Source organism: Schistocerca piceifrons, chromosome 7 (genome assembly GCF_021461385.2).
Source record: "Schistocerca piceifrons isolate TAMUIC-IGC-003096 chromosome 7, iqSchPice1.1, whole genome shotgun sequence".
Classification (NCBI taxonomy): domain Eukaryota; kingdom Metazoa; phylum Arthropoda; class Insecta; order Orthoptera; family Acrididae; genus Schistocerca; species Schistocerca piceifrons.
The window spans coordinates 327,460,347-327,480,361 of record NC_060144.1 but is presented as its reverse complement, the minus strand read 5'-3'; the positions used below and the strand labels follow the sequence as shown (position 1 = coordinate 327,480,361).

General features: G+C 39.7%; 1 protein-coding gene across 1 annotated transcript in view; it reads left to right on the top strand.

Annotated features, from left to right (window-relative positions):
* The window catches only part of LOC124805130 (RNA-binding protein 28), a 127,020-nt gene that overhangs the window by 48,793 nt on the left and 58,212 nt on the right, over positions 1-20,015 (top strand). The window contains exons 4-6 of the mRNA XM_047265587.1: positions 547-746; positions 11,279-11,375; positions 11,468-11,661. Of these exons, the coding sequence (XP_047121543.1) occupies positions 547-746; positions 11,279-11,375; positions 11,468-11,661 (491 nt within the window). The remainder of the gene's footprint in view (positions 1-546; positions 747-11,278; positions 11,376-11,467; positions 11,662-20,015) is intronic.

Here is a 20,015-nt window from a genome sequence, read left to right as displayed (position 1 = left end):
TCTTCTCCAGTAACTTTTTTTGCCCCCTCCTAGACGTATGCTGATAGCCCATTTTTCCAGTTAGCCAATTTTCTTTGTACTGCCTCACACTGTTTTTAATTTTTTTGCTAAGAACCATCTCATGTTGTGCTGTCATTCAGTTATTTTTTTTCTTTTGTTTTTGGAAATTGGTTTATTTTCTGCAGTCATAAAACACTGTTTCACTCAACACATTTCACTGTGACACTGATAGTATCTGTTAGCATTTTTAATTAATTTATTGGCAGTGGTGAATATTTCAGATTAGGCATGGTTAAAAATTGTAGATTAAATTTTGGGTACAGAATGCCCACCTCTAATTCGAATTGTAATATCTAATCACTATTGAATTACAGTGAGAACAAAAAAATTGCTTGCTAAATGGCTTGTACACTGCTGTTTCTGATGTTTGTGAATGGTGCTATCACTGTTGCAGGAACATTTATCTTAAAGTTAACCGTTTATTATTTAATACAGTTCCAAGTAGTTGTAATTACATAGGTGGCTTTTCTTTTCTTTTTATTTTAGGTAGGAAAATAACTGTAGACTGGGCTGTACCAAAAGCTGAATATATTTTGAAAAGAGCACCTAATGATTTTGCAACCACAGAAATTCATAAGCAAAGCCCTGACAATGCACTTGACATAAGTGAAGCTAGTGAGTCCGATGTTCCACCTGAAGCAGACCTTGCTGAGGCACAGAATCACCAACTCAAGAAAAAAATAAAGGTTTGTTGGATTTGAAATTAATCAGCTTTTTGAATCGTGATACCTTCTAGATATTTATGATTTAATTGGGAAGAACACTGCCCAAGTGTTTGAATTCTGGTCTGCTACACAGTGTAGTATTTCTGTGTTCACAAAGTAAGGGGTCAGAGGAACAGTCCAAATCAGATATGAGTGGGAGTAAGGATTTCATTCAATTTGTGTCTGACTTGATGGTCTGCTGCACTATAGGAATGTCCTTTTGGCTGTTAGCAACCCAAGACCCAGTATCCGACACCAGGTGGCAGTTGGCTTTGTCTGTCAGTCTAGAGTTGAAAGGTTGGTTTTTCCCTTATGAAGTATGCAGTAGGTGAGATACACAATACATGCTGGGCATTGTGGTCACATCTTCTAGGTTCACTTGAGGATTACAGACTTTCTAATGACATTGAGTATTTTCTAACATCATTTACCACAGTTGGGAATGTGAGAAGTCATGGCAGGAGGCAGCACTTTTCAGAGGAATGCTGTTGATAGGAAATGGGGATAGATTCGGTGAAAGCCTTGAATGTTTAAACAATTTGGGTGTGGCTTGAAGTTTACAAAATCTGGGAGCTTGTCAGAAACTCTTGCTGGGTGTGGGAGGCAAGAGTAGCCCCTGTAGGGCAGAGTTCATGCAGGTGTAAAAGTGTTGCTTATTTCTTATTGGCAGTGGCTGATAAAGCTATTATTGCAATGTGGAAATGTTACGAAAATTTGCAATTTCATTCCTGTGAGCAGACATGGAATTCTGATTAGGCATTTCCAATTTTACAGGTGAGTGTTGCGATCTAGTGTGTGAGCTTTTGATTGGATGTGTTGTGCTGTGCATTCATACTGCGTGGTTGCCACACATAAGACATGGCACCCTCTTCTCGAACACCATGTGCCAATGTTCCAGTGGCGACATACTTCAAAGTGCTCACAGTGGGGGTGCCACAAGAGATGCGATCTAGTGTGTGAGCTTTTGATTGGACGTATTGTGCTGTGCATTCGTACTGCGTGGTCGCTGCACAAGAGACGTGGCCACTGCCTTCTCGAGCACCATGTGCCAATGTTCCAGTGGTGGCATACTTCAAACTGCTCACAGTGGGGGTGCCACAAGAGATGCAGCAGTCATACTGCTGGAGTCAACGGAGCCAATCAGGATGCATTTCCACATGATTAAGTCGTGTCGTCGTGGCCCAGAAGGGGAGTCATCTAGTTGGCCTCCTGGGATATGGAGTAGGTTTCCTCTCTGTCACAACGCTGTTACTGTGATAGTGCTTATGGGAGATGAACTTTGGCTATGGACCTGGACATTAATGATTATGCCAAGTTATGTTTCACCTTGTTTTCGTAATAAATCTTCTAAGTTGTAATTTATTCCGACTTTTCCATTTGGTAGTTTGTATCAAATAGTGCGATCATTAGCTAGCTGGAGGTGATATTTGATAATCAATGGTAATTAATGACATTTGTTCCCATCCCAATTTGAAATGCTTCATTTTTGGTGTGACTGTGACTTACATAGCAGTGAGCTGCTACTTTATTTTTGCCTTTGTGGATTTGTGCAGAAATTACAATATGCAGGTTCGAGGCAGTGTATTGACTGTTATTGGTGCATGTCTAACAGTCCAGTGGTCTAATCTCAGAATCCTCCTGAATGCAGTTAGATTGCCACATGGTAATTATCATTGCTATTAGAGTAGTGCCAATTGTAACAGTTTTCCAGGTCAAAACTGGGCTGAACCTAATTCTGATTGTTTTTGCTGTGTTGCAGTGCATAGAATTAATCTGGATGTGCTGGTCAACATTTTGCTATGTTTCAGCATTGTAGTGCACTGCGTAATTTATCTGGTGGACTACTCACATCTAGGAGGCTGTGGATCCTGGTTGCAAACGTGTGAGACTTTGGACAACACATTATCTTTGAGGGCAAATTGCAGAAATTTTTTCAACTGTTTTAATTTAGTACAATAATGGAATTTTATGAAATAAGCTTGTATATTCTTTAAGTGCACAAAAAAGAGGATATGTGCAAATGATGAAAAGTAAATGTTGAGACCTGGCAAGCATTTGATGGCTAATTTTTTTCTGATATTTTGCAGTAGTAGTAGGTTTGAACAAAACTATTAGAAAATTCCAGTGATACGGTATTTGGTTACTGTTTGCAGTTTTACCATGCGCAGAAGTTTTACATACATGTAGTAATGAATGAATATGTTATGACAGTTGAAAACTTGTGCCAGATCGAGGCTGGACCCCATCTTAACCATTAGGCTATATGAGCATGCCTATAGGCCTTATTCAATCTCCTGTAGTCACTGATGATTCAGCCTGTGATTTCTGAACACTACATCCGGAGATGATTCTCTCAAATGCATCTGGAAATACCATCACTGGGGAACAGATTTTAGTGATTTGAATTTTTGTGGTGTTTCAATTTCCTACTTGATGTTTATTGATAACCTGTTGAAGAGATTTGAACCAGTGTATAAAACTCTATTCTTAATCGTAGATTGGAATGCATCATCTGTATGGAAATTATTTTCAAGTCTATTGTTATAGTTGTGCATTTTGCAGCACATCCTAATTTCACTCTTACTACACACGTAAAAAAAACTGTTGGCACCTGACATGATATTTACTTTTTATTGTACAGTTTTCCTAGCTGATTTCAAACCTGTAATACCATTTCGCTTTAATGTGTCAGGTTTTGAAAATATTTTATTTCTCATTGGATGCAGTTTGTAGGAAATTTTTCAGTTTCTGATTATTTTTTGTACAAGGCTGTAAATTCCCTTGGCACCATATCCAATGAAACCATTCTTTGCGTGCAGTTTATACATACATCTACACACTTTCATGTTCAGTTACTGTCATGTGGGCTCACATTGCGTGCTGGGGTAACTGTGTCCACTTGTTACACGGTTGGATAAAGATGGCAAACCGTAGCTATGCAGCATTTGGAATTCCTATGCCACTATGTGAGTTATGAAACTAAAGTTTTGAATTTAATTGTCTTTGCCAAACATCACTGGATTCTCCTGCAAAAGTTGTTGATTTGTAAATTATACAGGCCTTCCCTAAGTTTTTACCCAATTCCAAATGATCTCATTACTTTTCGATTACATACTGCAACTGCAGATGACATAGGTGATGAAGTAGTGCAAAAAGACATTTCTCTTTCATCACTTTCCAAGGACTCAAACTCTGACTACCAATCTGTTGAACTTACTTATCTGATAAATGATGTTGAACTTGCTTGTGTCAAGTACAGTTTCTCACTTTCAGTATGAACACAAAGTACGTATGCAGCCTCAGTGTGCTACGCAGCACTGAAGAGTGGTGACGCTTCATCAGTTCATATAAGATAGGTTTGAAGGCAGTATTATTACACAATGAAAAAAGATATGCATCAGTACCAGTTGTAAATTCTGTCCACATGTGAGAGACATATTATAACCTGTTACTCATGAAAATATATCCTGCAGCAAGCACAAATGGTATATCTGCAGTGATAGATATTCTCATGGGAATGAAGGCAGGTTACATGTCTTAGAGGGACAGCAGAGGTAGAGAAACACCACTGCATCAATAAGAATTGGCCAGTCAGAGGTAAAATGCAGCCAGGATGTAAAACCATATTTCATGCCACCACTTCTATAAGGTGGACATTATGAAGTTCATAGAGATAAAATACATGTCAGAATGTAAAACTGTATTGCATGACCTACCATTGGTTGAGCATGACAATGATTTCATGCCACCAATTATATAAACTGGGGTTCAAGAAGAATTTCGTAAGTGTGATGGAAAAACACTTGCATGCATTTCAGAACCAGTGTAACAAGTTTCTCAAGTTGAGTTATGCAAAAGTAAAAGAAGGTGTGTACATGGGTCCACAGATATGGAACATCATTGCTGTCAGCCACTTCCAAGACTTACTGAGTGGTTTGAAAGACATGCATGAGTGGTATTTAGGTCAGCCAAACCAAGCCCCTCGGAAATTATAAGTCTATTAAGATGTTGTGCAAAAGAAGTTTAGTATGTATAGACACTTTTATTGCATTCATCTCCTTGCCTCATGTTTTGACTTCTTCCCCATGAACCCCTCCCCCCCCCATGAACCATGGACCTTGCCGTTGGTGGAGAGGCTTGCGTGCCTCAGCGATACAGATGGCCGTACCGTAGGTGCAACCACAACGGAGGGGTATCTGTTGAGAGGCCAGACAAACGTATGGTTCCTGAAGAGAGGCAGCAGCCTTTTCAGTAGTTGCAGGGGCAATAGTCTGGATGATTGACTGATCTGGCCTTGTAACACTAACTAAAATGGCCTTCCTGTGCTGGTACTGCGAACGGCTGAAAGCAAGGGGAAACTACAGCCGTAATTTTTTCCGAGGGCATGCAGCTTTACTGTATGGTTAAATGATGATGGCGTCCTCTTGGGTAAAATATTCCGGAGGTAAAATAGTCCCCCATTCGGAACTCCGGGCAGGGACTACTCAAGAGGACGTTGTTATCAGGAGAAAGAAAACTGGCGTTCTACGGATCGGACGTGGAATGTCAGATCCCTTAAACGAGCAGGTAGGTTAGAAAATTTAAAAAGGGAAATGGATAGGTTAAAGTTAGATACAGTGGGAATTAGTGAAGTTGAGTGGCAGGAGGAACAAGACTTGTGGTCAGGTGAATACAGGGTTATAAATACAAAATCAAATAGAGGTAATGCAGGAGTAGGTTTAATAATGAATAAAAAAATAGGCGTGCGGGTAAGCTACTACAAACAGCATAGTGAACGCATTATTGTGGCCAAGATAGACACGAAGCCCACGCCTACTACAGTAGTACAAGTTTATATGCCAACTAGCTGTGCAGATGATGAAGAAATTGAAGAAATGTATGATGAGATAAAAGAAATTATTCAGATAGTGAAGGGAGACGAAAATTTAATAGTCATGGGTGACTGGAATTTGTCAGTAGGAAAAGGGAGAGAAGGAAACATAGTAGGTGAATATGGATTGGGGGGAAGAAATGAAAGAGGAAGCCGCCTTGTAGAATTTTGCACAGAGCATAACTTAATCATAGCTAACACTTGGTTCAAGAATCATGAAAGAAGGTTGTATACCTGGAAGAATCCTGGAGATACTAAAAGGTATCAGATAGATTATATAATGGTAAGACAGAGATTTAGGAATCTATTGGTTATGAACTGCAGACTGAAACTGAAGAAACTGCAAAAAGGTGGGAATTTAAGGAGATGGGACCTGGATAAACTGAAAGAACCAGAGGTTGTACAGAGTTTCAGGGAGAGCATAAGGGAGCAATTGACAGGAATGGGGGAAAGGAATACAGTAGAAGAAGAATGGGTAGCTCTGAGGGATGAAGTAGTGAAGGCAGCAGAGGATCAAGTAGGTAAAAAGACGAGGGCTAGTAGAAATCCTTGGGTAACAGAAGAAATATTGAATTTAATTGATGAAAGGAGAAAATATAAAAATGCAGTAAATGAAGCAGGGAAAAAGGAATACAAACGTCTCAAAAATGAGATCGACAGGAAGTGCAAAATGGCTAAGCAGGGATGGCTAGAGGACAAATGTAAGGATGTGGAGGCTTATCTCACTAGGGGTAAGATAGATACTGCCTACAGGAAAATTAAAGAGACCTTTGGAGAAAAGAGAACCACTTGTATGAATATCAAGAGCTCAGATGGAAACACAGTTCTAAGCAAAGAAGGGAAAGCAGAAAGGTGGAAGGAGTATATAGAGGGTTTATATAGGGGCGATATACTTGAGGACAATATTATAGAAATGGAAGAGAATGTAGATGAAGATGAAATGGGAGATGCGATACTGCGTGAAGAGTTTGACAGAGCACTGAAAGACCTGAGCCGAAACAAGGCCCGGGAGTAGACAACATTCCATTAGAACTACTGACGGCCTTGGGAGAGCCAGTCCTGACAAAACTCTACCATCTGGTGAGGAAGATGTATGAGACAGGCGAAGTACCGTCAGACTTCAAGAAGAACACAATAATTCCAATACCAAAGAAAGCAGGTGTTGACAGATGTGAAAATTACCGAACTGTCAGTTTAATAAGTCACAGCTGCAAAATACTAACACGAATTCTGTACAGACAAATGGAAAAACTGGTAGAAGCGAACCTCGGGGAAGATCAGTTTGGATTCAATAGAAATATTGGAACACGTAAGGCAATACTGACCTTACAACTTATCTTAGAAGAAAGATTAAGGAAAGGCAAACCTACGTTTCTAGCATTTGTAGACTTAGAGAAAGCTTTTGACAATGTTGACTGGAATACTCTCTTCCAAATTCTAAAGGTGGCAGGGGTAAAATACAGGGAGCGAAAGGCTATTTACAATTTGTACAGAAACCAGATGGCAGATATAAGAGTCGAGGGACATGAAAGGGAAGCAGTGGTTGGGAAGGGAGTGAGACAGGGTTGTAGCCTCTCCCCGATGTTATTCAATCTGTATATTGAGCAAGCAGTAAATGAAACAAAAGAAAAATTTGGAGTAGGTATTAAAATCCATGGAGAAGAAATAAAAACTTTGAGGTTCGCTGATGACATTGTAATTCTGTCAGTGACAGCAAAGGACTTAGAAGCGCAGTTGAACGGAATGGACATTGTCTTGAAAGGAGGATATAAGATGAACATCAACAAAAGCAAAACGAGGATAATGGAATGTAGTCAAATTAAGTCGGGTGATGCTGAGGGAATTAGATTAGGAAATGAGACACTTAAAGTAGTAAAGGAGTTTTGCAATTTGGGGAGCAAAATAACTGATGATGGTCGAAGTAGAGAAGATATAAAATGTAGACTGGCAATGGCAAGGGAAACGTTTCTGAAGAAGAGAAATTTGTTAACATCGAGTATAGATTTAAGTGTCAGGAAGTCATTTCTGAAAGTATTTGTATGGAGTGTAGCCATGTATGGAAGTGAAACATGGACGATAAATAGTTTGGACAGGAAGAGAATAGAAGCTTTCGAAATGTGGTGCTACAGAAGAATGCTGAAGATTAGATGAGTAGATCACGTAACTAATGAGGAGGTATTGAATAGAATTGGGGAGAAGAGGAGTTTGTGCCACAACTTGACAAGAAGAAGGGACCGGTTGGTAGGACATGTTCTGAGGCATCAAGGGATCACAAATTTAGCATTGGAGGGCAGCGTGGAGGGTAAAAGTCGTAGAGGGAGACCAAGAGATGAATACACTAAGCAGATTCAGAAGGATGTAGGTTGCAGTAGGTACTGGGAGATGAAGAAACTTGCACAGGATAGGGTAGCATGGAGAGCTGCATCAAACCAGTCTCAGGACTGAAGACCACAACAACAACAACAACAACCCCATGAACCTAAGTTCAGTCAGTGACAGTAATAGTCACACTTTTGGAGCTATTGGTGAGCAACGGAGTTGGCTGAGTACTGCTACAAAATTTAGTGTGACACACCACATGTTCATCACAAATGCTAGTCTACAGGTAAGAAATTGAAACCAAAAACACCTTAATATTCACACTCAGTCTTTCTTGTATTGTGTGCCCATTGATCTCTACTTTTGGTACTTATAAAATCATTTTTATTTGTTCAGAATTCCATAATATGACTTTTTGTAAGATTAAAAAGTTATATTAATTACTGCGAATGAGTTGTAAACCTATTCAGTATTCTCTTGATTGTGTTTGGCATGTGCTCTATAACAGTGTAATTGTATCAACAAATGTCACAGTTTTTTAAGAGTTCTTATGTATTTTTTTGTAAATCATTTATTTAGGTCAAGATTAGGAGAGGGTCAAGTACTGAACCTTGCATAACACCATATTTAATGTTTCCCACTCTTAATTTAGTTTTATTACTGTGGTAATATGTGTTAAGTGACCTTCTTATTTTCTGATGTTGTGATATGACTCCATCTATGTAAGGGATACATTTAATGACATAATGTTTTAATTTCGCTTCTAGAATATGATCTGACAATTGAAGGCATGCAAGTTTACAGAAAAAGCCACCAGGGTAATTTTTCTTATTTAGTGCTGTCAAAACTTAGTTTGTGAGGTCACATATTACTTTCTTTGTAGATATCTTTTACAGTAACCAGACTGAGCTGTTGTTAAAAGGTGAGTGTCAGGAAAATGGTTCATTATTCTGTTGAAAGCTGTATTCTTTTTTTTTTTTTTTGTTTTTTAAAAAAAAAAGAAAGAAAAGAAAAAAGAGAGGAGATAGGGAGAGAGACAGGTCACTAACTTATCTCCACTTCGTAAGTTGATATCATTGTTGCGTATTTTAGTAAAGATACCCTGACTGATTAACTGGTTACAAAAGTAAGCCAATAGTAGCACAAGATTTCAGTACTTTGGTTGAAATACCACAATAGCCACAAGAATTAATGTTTTTCGGTTACCTAATGATTTTTATGATCTCTCTAACTGTTAAATTTGCAAAACTGAAGCCTGTTGCTATCTATATTAATGTAATGGACCTGCTTTCACTGCTCCGTTTTTTGGCCCTGTGTCTTCAACTGTGATGTTAGGAAGTATTATTGAATTTGGTGGTCAGTGATTTGAATATAACCTCACTTGTCACAGTTAGTATTATCTAGAAATTGAGTGTTACTGTTTCTTACCAAAGCCATTGCTACTATGACCCAGGGTCTGACCAGTACATTTCTCATCATCCAGTGCCACCCAGGTCGTGAATTGTTGAATTGTATACCTTGCCAGGTCTACAGATACTCTGGTTATACCCTGAAATGAATGGTATCCTACCTCTACCTGTATCCCCTAAAGTAAAATTTCATACTACATCCACCCCACACAATGTCCACCCTTATGACACACCTGTTTCCAAACTTGCACTCCAAGAATCATTCCCCTGTAGATGAGACAGGTGTAAGATTTAGCCCAATGACTCATCCAGCAATTCCTATTATAGTTTTGTAATAGGCAGTTCGTATCTGATGATGCGTACGCTGTAAGTGAAAGTGCCCTGGTAAGTGTAAGTATTGTATAACATTATATATGAGCATGCCTGGCTATTGCCAAACAGACTAACTGCAAGTTTTACTACTTTGTTTCTGTATGTGTGACACAGACTTGATTTCCCATCTGTTCTCAAACCAGCTCCATCTGCTGCTTCCCCTTCCCATTTCGTGGAGTTTGTGATTATTGCTTCTCCTGACCAACCCTTTCCTCGCCTCATATATAGGGCTGCAACGCCGGCCGCGGTGGTCTCGCGGTTAAGGTGCTCAGTCCGGAACCGCGCGACTGCTACGGTCGCAGGTTCTAATCCTGCCTCGGGCATGGATGTGTGTGATGTCCTTAGGTTAGTTAGGTTTAAGTAGTTCTAAGTTCTAGGGGACTAATGACCACAGAAGTTAAGTCCCATAGTGCTCAGAGCCATTTTTTAGGGCTCCAACACACAGATATATGTGCATTGTGGAGGTGGGGGTACAGATGGATGTTACTCATATACATAACTGCAACACACAGAGAGCTGTGTGTGTGTGTGTGTGTGTGTGTGTGTGTGTGTGTTTCCTAATTTGAAGTACAATTTAAATACATATGTATGTGTCAGTGTCAGTGTATTTAAAATATTTTGATCATCTTAATGTGTTACTAATTCAAAGTTATTTTGTGGGATAATATGTAAAAATAAAGGAAAGGCAACCTCTCAACTGTAGCTGACTGACATGTGGTGCATAGAAAAATACAATAAAAAACAGTATTTACACCAGCTTTCAAGCTCAAGCTCCAGCTGTTTTTCTAGTAAAAATACACACACACGCACACACACACACACACACACACACACACACACACACACACACAAGGCTGACCGTTGATTATACCTTGTACAGCCTTCCGCCACCCCATCTGGGCATTCTCCCTCCCTCTCTCTCCCCTCCTCCTTCCCTCTCTTTCTTCTTTTCTCCCCCACTCCCCCCTCTCCCTTTTTCTACCTCTTAAATGCTCTGCCTCTGAACTCCTCTCATCTTGTTGTGTAGCTCCTGAGTCATCTGTTGGGGTACCTGCCTCACACTGTCCAGCTACCAACTCCTTGCCTCATGCGTTCTTCCCTACTCCCGCCCTACCTCCATCTGTCCAGGCAGTGGCTATCAATAATCAACAGTTAAGTGTTGCAGTTGCGTTTGGGGATCTGTGTGGTTGTGTGTGTGTGAATGTGCTAGAGAAAGAGCAAGAACTTGAAAGCTAATGCAAATACTATATTTTATTACTTGTTACTATGTGCCACATATCAGTCAGCTGTAGGTGAGTGATTGCCTTTCCTTTTTTATGTGTTATTCCATTCTTGAGTTTCTGTTATTGTTATAAAGTTATTTGATGCTTATTCTCATTGTATATGTAATTGGTAATTGATGAAATAAAGCTATAAAGTCTGTTGCACTTGGCCAGCAGTTTGACTCTCTACAATATTATGAAAACTGCTTGTGTGGTCTCCTGATTGTCATAATGGTATTGTGCATATAACACACTCTTATGCAAGATGATTTCTTTTCACAGAAGAAAAATAAGAGTTACGATCTCCATACCAAAAATATGTCAAATTCAACAGTGAAAAGTCAGCAATATTCTCCTAAAATTGAACAGGATGAAGCAGGTTGGTTCCAGCATTATTTTTATCTCATCCAGTAAATATACAGATTAATTAAAATATGTACCTATTTCTATGTTTTTGTTTCCCCAAAACAGGAAATTTCATAACCAATACAGAAGGCTTCAAGCAGGAGCATGAATCATTAGATACTAAAAAGGATGTCAGCAACACTACAGATGAAATAAAAAATGAAAATAGTGAATCATTTAAAAAAGAGAAGAAAGAAAGGAAGATGGAAAAACGTCCAAAGAAAAAGGGAAGATTGATAGTTAGGAATCTCTCATTTAAGGTGAGTGTGAAATGTAGTTTATTAACCTGTTAATGTTTTTTGCCTCCTGTATTTAATTAGCAGGCTACATCTAAAAGAGGGAAAAGTTCATTGTCCCTAGATATTCCTCACTTTTCAAACTGTACATTGTTATGGAGTATTGGCCAGGTATTTCACTTAGCTTTTAAAAAGTAATACCTTGTTTGAATTGGGAAAAGCAAATCGACACATGGCTAACAATAGGTGTATCTCAAAAATTGTGACAGGGCTTCATTACAAAACATCACTGTTGTCAGATTTACCCAGATGGCTTGTGAGATGAATAACATCCTACGAGTGTTCAGTTCATTGACATTTCTGTTAATGTACTGAAAGACGCAATCCAGAAAAGGGTCTTGTGTGATCTCTTAATGATAAACAAGAAATATGAAATTCAAAGGCTGACAGCTAATCCAAAATATACAGCTGCTGTACCTATAGCAAAAACAGTAATGAATGAAACTGGCACTATATAACATTATATCAGTGAAAATACTCAGTATTTTAAAATATGATATAATATGGATAGATAAAAAGAAATATGTTCACCAGGTGACAGTAGAAGAAAACTGTATAATAGATATACTAATGTGCAAACTTTCAGAGCTAGTGGCTCCTTCTTCTGGCATCAGGGTTGAAGGGAAAGGAAGATACACTCCTGGAAATTGAAATAAGAACACCGTGAATTCATTGTCCCAGGAAGGGGAAACTTTATTGACACATTCCTGGGGTCAGATACATCACATGATCACACTGACAGAACCACAGGCACATAGACACAGGCAACAGAGCATGCACAATGTCGGCACTAGTACAGTGTATATCCACCTTTCGCAGCAATGCAGGGTGCTATTCTCCCATGGAGACGATTGTAGAGATGCTGGATGTAGTCCTGTGGAACGGCTTGCCATGCCATTTCCACCTGGCGCCTCAGTTGGACCAGCGTTCGTGCTGGACGTGCAGACCGCGTGAGACGACGCTTCATCCAGTCCCAAACATGCTCAATGGGGGACAGATCCGGAGATCTTGCTGGCCAGGGTAGTTGACTTACACCTTCTAGAGCACGTTGGGTGGCACGGGATACATGCGGACGTGCATTGTCCTGTTGGAACAGCAAGTTCCGTTGCCAGTCTAGGAATGGTAGAACGATGGGTTTGATGACGGTTTGGATGTACCGTGCACTATTCAGTGTCCCCTCGACGATCACCAGTGCTGTACGGCCACTGTAGGAGATCGCTCCCCACATCATGATGCCGGGTGTTGGCCCTGTGTGCCTCGGTCGTATGCAGTCCTGATTGTGGCGCTCACCTGCACGGCGCCAAACTCGCATACGACCATCATCGGCACCAAGGCAGAAGCGACTCTCATCGCTGAAGACGACACGTCTCCATTCGTCCCTCCATTCACGCCTGTCGCGACACCACTGGAGGCGGGCTGCACGATGTTGGGGCGTGAGCGGAAGACGGCCTAACGGTGTGCGGGACCGTAGCCCAGCTTCATGGAGACGGTTGCGAATGGTCCTCGCCGATACCCCAGGAGCAACAGTGTCCCTAATTTGCTGGGAAGTGGCGGTGCGGTCCCCTACGGCACTGCGTAGGATCCTACGGTCTTGGCGTGCATCCGTGCGTCGCTGCAGTCCGGTCCCAGGTCGACGGGCACGTGCACCTTCTGCCGACCACTGGTGACAACATCGATGTACTGTGGACACCTCACGCCCCACGTGTTGAGCAATTCGGCGGTACGTCCACCCGGCCTCCCGCATGCCCACTATACGCCCTCGCTCAAAGTCCGTCAACTGCACATACGGTTCACGTCCACGCTGTCGCGGCATGCTACCAGTGTTAAAGACTGCGATGGAGCTCCGAATGCCACGGCAAAATGGCTGACACTGATGGCGGCGGTGCACAAATGCTGCGCAGCTAGCGCCATTCGACGGCCAACACCGCGGTTCCTGGTGTGTCCGCTGTGCCGTGCGTGTGATCATTGCTTGTACAGCCCTCTCGCAGTGTCCGGAGCAAGTATGGTGGGTCTGACACACCGGTGTCAATGTGTTCTTTTTTCCATTTCCAGGAGTGTAGATAAAGGAAAAGGAGTGATGACATTTGGGAAATGAGAAGTGTTACAAAAAAGTTGCCCAGAACCGTGGATCAGAGAAACTTACTAGCTGGGTTCAGTCCAGTAAGTCTCTCCTGACCAAGGGTTCTGGGAATTTGTCGTAACTCTCCTGTTTTCTAAACTTAGCTCGTCCTTTACCTTCTCCCCTATTCATTTCCCTTCAACCCTTCTGCCAGAAGGAGGAGGCACTGGCTCTGAGTACTTTTCTCCTGGCACTGCTCGGTGACTCTATGAGATTAGACATTCTACAATCATCTGTCATGTGGCAGACATATACAGTGCCCTCTACAGAAGCTGAAATATTTGCTAGCATTCAAGTAAGTCAGTTGGTTAGCTAGTTAGTTTGTTAGTTATTTGCATATTCTATGCATCAAAATTGCAAACTCTCGCATTGATATGGAACAAGGCAATTTTACAATTATGAATCACTTTCTCAGTGCAAAATATAGCAACATGCTGCCCATTTAAATGATTTATTAAGATTTTCTTTCTTCTTCTTCCTCCTCTCCTCCTCTTTCTCCTCCTCCTCCTCATTTTTCTCCCCCCCCCCCCCGCCCCCCCCTCTCTCTCTCTCTCTCTCTCTCTCTCTCTCTCTCTCTCTCTCTCTCTCTCTCTTTTGGGTTCCGTATGTCAATCAATAAAATCGGAACCATTCTAGGGTCACTTTGTTGTATTTCTGTCTGTCTGTCTGTTCAACTGTTCAAAACCCCGTTTCTCAGGAACGGATAGACATATCAAGTTGAAATTTATGTCACATATGAAGGGCTTGGGTTCCTTAGCAGTGAAAATATGTGAAGCTTCTAAATTCATGCAGTCAAAAGCTATGGCCATTTACGTCACATACTTTGATACCCACAAACTTACTCATTAAAACCTAGAGGGTTCTCCCCTGATGTAGACTCAAGAAATTTCACAAGAAGAAAGGTTTCACAGCACAAGTAAAGGAAAAAATCAGAAAATTGTTAATTTGTAATTATTTCTTGTGAAAAGAATATTTCTTTTGTTATTTGTTATCTTACTTAAAACTTGAAATTAAAATATTCTTGAAAGTCTTGGAATCCCTGTCACTGATATCTTGCCAGTATCAGATGTCAATAATAGACTAAAATAGTTGTTATCTTACTTCAAACTTGAAATTAAAATATTCTTGAAAGTCTTGGAATCGCTGTCACTGATATCTTGCCAGTATCAGATGTCAATAACAGACTAAAATAGTTAGGATCCTCTATTCCTGAAATGGATAAACTGTCTACATGCAAAACTGAGTTTGTATGGAACCCACAGTGCACGAGTCCTACTCACACTTGTCCCATTTTTTCGATGTATCTTATCTGTGATCATTCTCTCTCTCTCTCTCTCTCTCTCTCTCCCCCTCCCTCTCTCTCCCTCTCTCCCTCCCTCCCCCCCCTCCCCCCCTCTCTCCCTCTCCCTCCCCCTTTCCCTTTTACACACACACACACACACACACAAACATCATATTACTACACATTCATAAATTCTTGTATGGAGTAGGAGGAGGTGTGAAGCAGATATGATTTCAGTTTGTGTTTGAAATGAATTTTATAACCAATTAAATTCTTTGCATCCAGGGTACGTGGTCAAAGATTTTTTTTGGCTGAATATCTCATGTCTACATCTACTTTATTAGCCTCCAAATTACAGTTAAGTTCCTCAAACCTCCTTCAAGCTGTTTCTCTACTGTTCTGCTTGTGAAGAATGAATGGGAAAAATGAGCACTTAAATCTTTCTGTGCAACCTCTGATTTCTCTTATATTATTGTGATTATCATGTCTCTCTATGTAGGTAGGTGCCAACAGAATACTTTATCAGTCAGAGGAGAAAGTTGGTGATTGAAATTTCATGAGGAGATCTAGTAGTAATGAAAAACACCTTTGTTTTAATGATTGCGACCCCAATTCATGCATTATGTCCTTGCCACTCTCTCCCCAATTCGCAATAATATGAAATAAGCTGCCCTTCTTTGAACTTTTTTGATGTCCTCTGTCAGTCCTATATGAAGCGGGTCCCACAGTGCACGGCAGTACTCCAGAAGAGGGTGGACAAGTGTAGTCTAAGCAGTCTCTTTAGTTGACCTGCTGCACTTTCTAAGTGTTCTGCCAATAAATCACAGTCTTTGGTTCGCTTTACTCACAACATCATGTATGAGATCATTGCAATTTAAGTTAATCATAATTATAACCCCTAAGTATTCAAATAAAAGCACCACTAATTGTAACCCCCAAGTATTTAGTTGAATTTTACAGCCTTTAGACTTGTGTGAATTATTGTGTGACCAAAATTTAGTGGATTGCTTCTAGCACTTTTTTTTTTTTTTTTTTTTAAGTATACGCTTTTCAGTTATACAGTCAATTGCCACTTTTTGCACCATACAGATATCTTGTCTAAATCATCTTGCAATTGGTTTTGATCATTTGATTACTTTACATCATCTGCAAACAATCTAAGAAGGCAGCTCAGATAATCTTCTATGTCATTTATGTAGATGAGGAACAGCATAGGGCCCATAACACTTTCTTGGGGAATGCCAGATATTACTTCTGTTTTACTTGATGATTTTCCATCAGTTACTCTGAACTGTGATTTTTCTGGCAGAAAATCACAAACCCAGTCACACATTTAGGGCGGTACTCCATAGGCTTGCAATTTGATGAGAAGATGCTTGTGAGGAACTATGTCGAAAGCATTATGCAAATCTAAAAATATGGAACCTTTTTGACAAACCCTCTTAATAGCACTCATTACTTCATGTGAATGAAGAGCTGGTTGTGTTTCACAAGAATGATATTTTTTGAATTCATACTGATTTTGTGTCAACAGACCAATTCCTTTGAAACAATTCATAATGTTCGAACACAGTACATGTTCCCAAAAGCTGCTGCAAATTTATGTCAGTGGTATGGGTATGTAACTCATCAGGTTACTCCAATTCCCTTTCTTGATTATTGGTGTGACCTGTGCAGCTTTCCAGTCTTTTGGTATGGATAATTCGTCAGGCGAGCTGTTATATATGTTTGCTGAGTATAGGACTATTGTATCAGCATCTTTGGAAAGAAACCTAATTGGTATACTATCTGGATGAGAAAACTTGACTTCATTAAGTAATGTAAGCTGCTCCCTACACCGAGGATATGTACTTCTGAGTTACTCGTGCTGCTGGTTGTTCTTGATTCGATTTCTGTAATATCTACTTTGTCTTCTTTTGTAAGTTTTGGAAAACTGTTTTAGTAGCTCTATTTCAGTTGCTCTGTCATCAGTGACATCACCATTGTTATCTTGCAGTGAAGGTATTGATTACGTCTTGTCGCTGGTGTACTTTACGTATGACCAGAACTTCTTTGGGTTTAGCGCCTGTAGAACTTTGCCCATCATGGAATTTTGCGTTCTTTTAAATTCAGCATGCTTTTTTTGTTGCTTCTGTAACAGTGTTCTGACTTCTTTCAGTGCCACACTAAATCTGAGTGATGGATAGTGTGAGTCATTCCTCCATACCTTAGACATACTTGATAAATGGGACCAAGCAATAACTGTGTAAGTTGAATTTGTATGTTGAAGTCCAATTTTGCATATAAATACATACAAATTGTGTTCAGTTGAGACTAGGGACTAAAGAAGACAGTGTATATTTGGAGATAAATGTTTAATATAATGTTCAACAATATAAAAAATTACATTACATTACAGTATTATGCATTGCAGCAATGTAAACAGAAGTCGTTGTGCTCTAGAAGGTTTCATAAAATCTAAAGTGTCGTCCTTCTCATGCAACATTTCCTTGTAGCCTGCTACTAAATTATTTATTCCCCATTTTGTAGCAGAAATTCACGTTTTGTTGGAGTCTGTTTTTTCTGAAATTTGTAACCTTTTTCAATTGAACTGAGGTCTTTTGACAAGTTTGCAGCCGTCATTTGATCTTCTGATTGAAATGGGCCTAAAGAACAAGGTTGTTCAATGTTGTGCACTTTCTCACACGTTTCTATAAGCTCATCAATTGTCAGCACCTGATTGTGTGAATCCAACACTTCTTGAATGTCATCACCATCCACCTCTAAATTTAATTGTGTGGCAAGATCGACCATTTCTTCAATCACATTATCAAACTGATCAGCATCTAGTATTGATTCCCCTGTGTTTCAGTGTAGAAGGGAGGCTGAGGAAGACATTGTCTCTTCCAGAAGCCATTTAAAGTTTTTTGTGACATTTAATTCCATGATTGTCCTACAATTCCCATGGCATTTAATGCGTAGAATCGCTTCCAAAAGTCTTTAACAGAGAGCTCATTGTTCTGTCTCATAGCTTCATGTAGATGCACATATGATCATCTCACTTTCGTAAGCTTTAAATAGTGTATGGTCCATCAGTTTGTAGGAAGCTTATTGTATTTGGTGGTAAAAATACGGCTTTCACATCTGGGTTGAAATTAATTAGAGTTACAGGAGAAAGACCTGGTGTGTTGTCCATTAATAGCATCACTTTAAATGGGATTCATTTTAATTGGCAATAATGTTCAACTTTAGCTATGAAGTGAAGACCAAACTAATCCTCCGACAGGGGAGCTGTCACCCAAGCTTTAGCATTTGACTTACAAATCATGGGCAACCCATCTTCAGCTCTTGGGTTTTCGAGTGATACCCTAAGAGAAGTTTCAATTTACAATCACCAGCTGCATTTGCATCAGCTATAACCGTCAGTTGATTTGTGGTTGTCTTAAAACCCTGGAAAGCTTTTCTTTTCAAATGCAATAAAAGTTATTTTATGCGTCTTCTTCCAGAACAGTCGAGTTTCATCTACTTTGAATATGTTGGCTGGTGTAGCCAGTTTCTTCTGTCATTGCCTTGAGTTTCTCTGAATAGAGTGACACATTCTCTTCATCAGCACTTGCCGTCTCTGCAGTGCCACCCTAATTATGATGGCTTCAGAATGGCCAAACCCAATCATTACTAGCTTTTAACATTTCATCTTTGGCTGCCTCCCCAGCTTCTTTTTTCAGTCTCTAAAAAAAAAAGCTTGTTTTGAGAGAATGCGCTCTTATGGTCAGCAGGACAGTTTTTCACCCTTGCTTGATTACCACACTTTAATTTTAACATTGTTTCCATCTGAACCATAACATTTAGGAATAATACTTGAATTCAAAGACTGAGTATTTTTCACAGTGTTGAGATTTTTTTCTCTACCTTTTACAATTTTTCTGACTGTTGGTTCCAGTAGATCAAACTTCTTTGCCAGTTCAACAATTTTAATTTCTGAATCAAAGTCTTTGATAGTATTGAGTTTACCCTCCAGATATAATAATTTTCTTTTCATATTTGCTGCAAATGACTCAGGCCTGCTTTGTGTGGATAACATATTTAGAATATTTAGAATATGGATAAAATGATTCATCACAAAATACATCTGAACCTGTTGTAAGCTGAATACTGTGTGGGCAGTGCGGGAGGATGGATGTGTGCAGCACTCAGCAGACAAATTGTGTAGCTTTGGCGTTGTGTAAAATGTGGGGTAACATTAGTCAGGGTGTTACTGTACTTATTAATGTTGTTATTGCTTTCAAACTGTGATTGATTGTTGACAAAAAAAATGTAAGGGAGAAAATGTACTGCGAGGCTGTTGACGTTATGACCAAGGTGCCCCATTATCTTGACCACACTAAATAAATGTTTCTCCAGATGCAAATTACAAAATGTTTCAAGCAAATGTTCTTTAGCCGTCAGTGGGACATCAATCAGCATGATTGTCTTCGTTGTAACTTTATTTTTTACAAGGATATGAATAGCGATATGATTTTTTTAAATGGCACCCTGTATTTTTTATTCGGTAATTCATTTCCTATCCTAAAGACATACTCAAAAATTTATCACAGTGTACCATTCACTGAAACACAATGTTATTGATTATATAACACAACATTGGCATTGACACTCCCAGCACTTAGTGCAGGTACTGTGGCAATCGCTGTGTTACTCAGTGGTTTGGTATTTAACTAATTTGTAAATGGAAATGATAATCTTATTGTATTACATTGAGTAATTACTAAATAATTTTCTCCCGGCTAAAGATTTGATCAAGTTGCTAAAGATCTCCAAGTTAACATCGTGTTAAAGTGTTGTCTGTAAGTTGCGTAAGTGTCACTAAATCACAGTTCATACAACAGATTCTATACAACTATGGATTATGATGGAAACAGTTATCTTCAGGAAAATGAT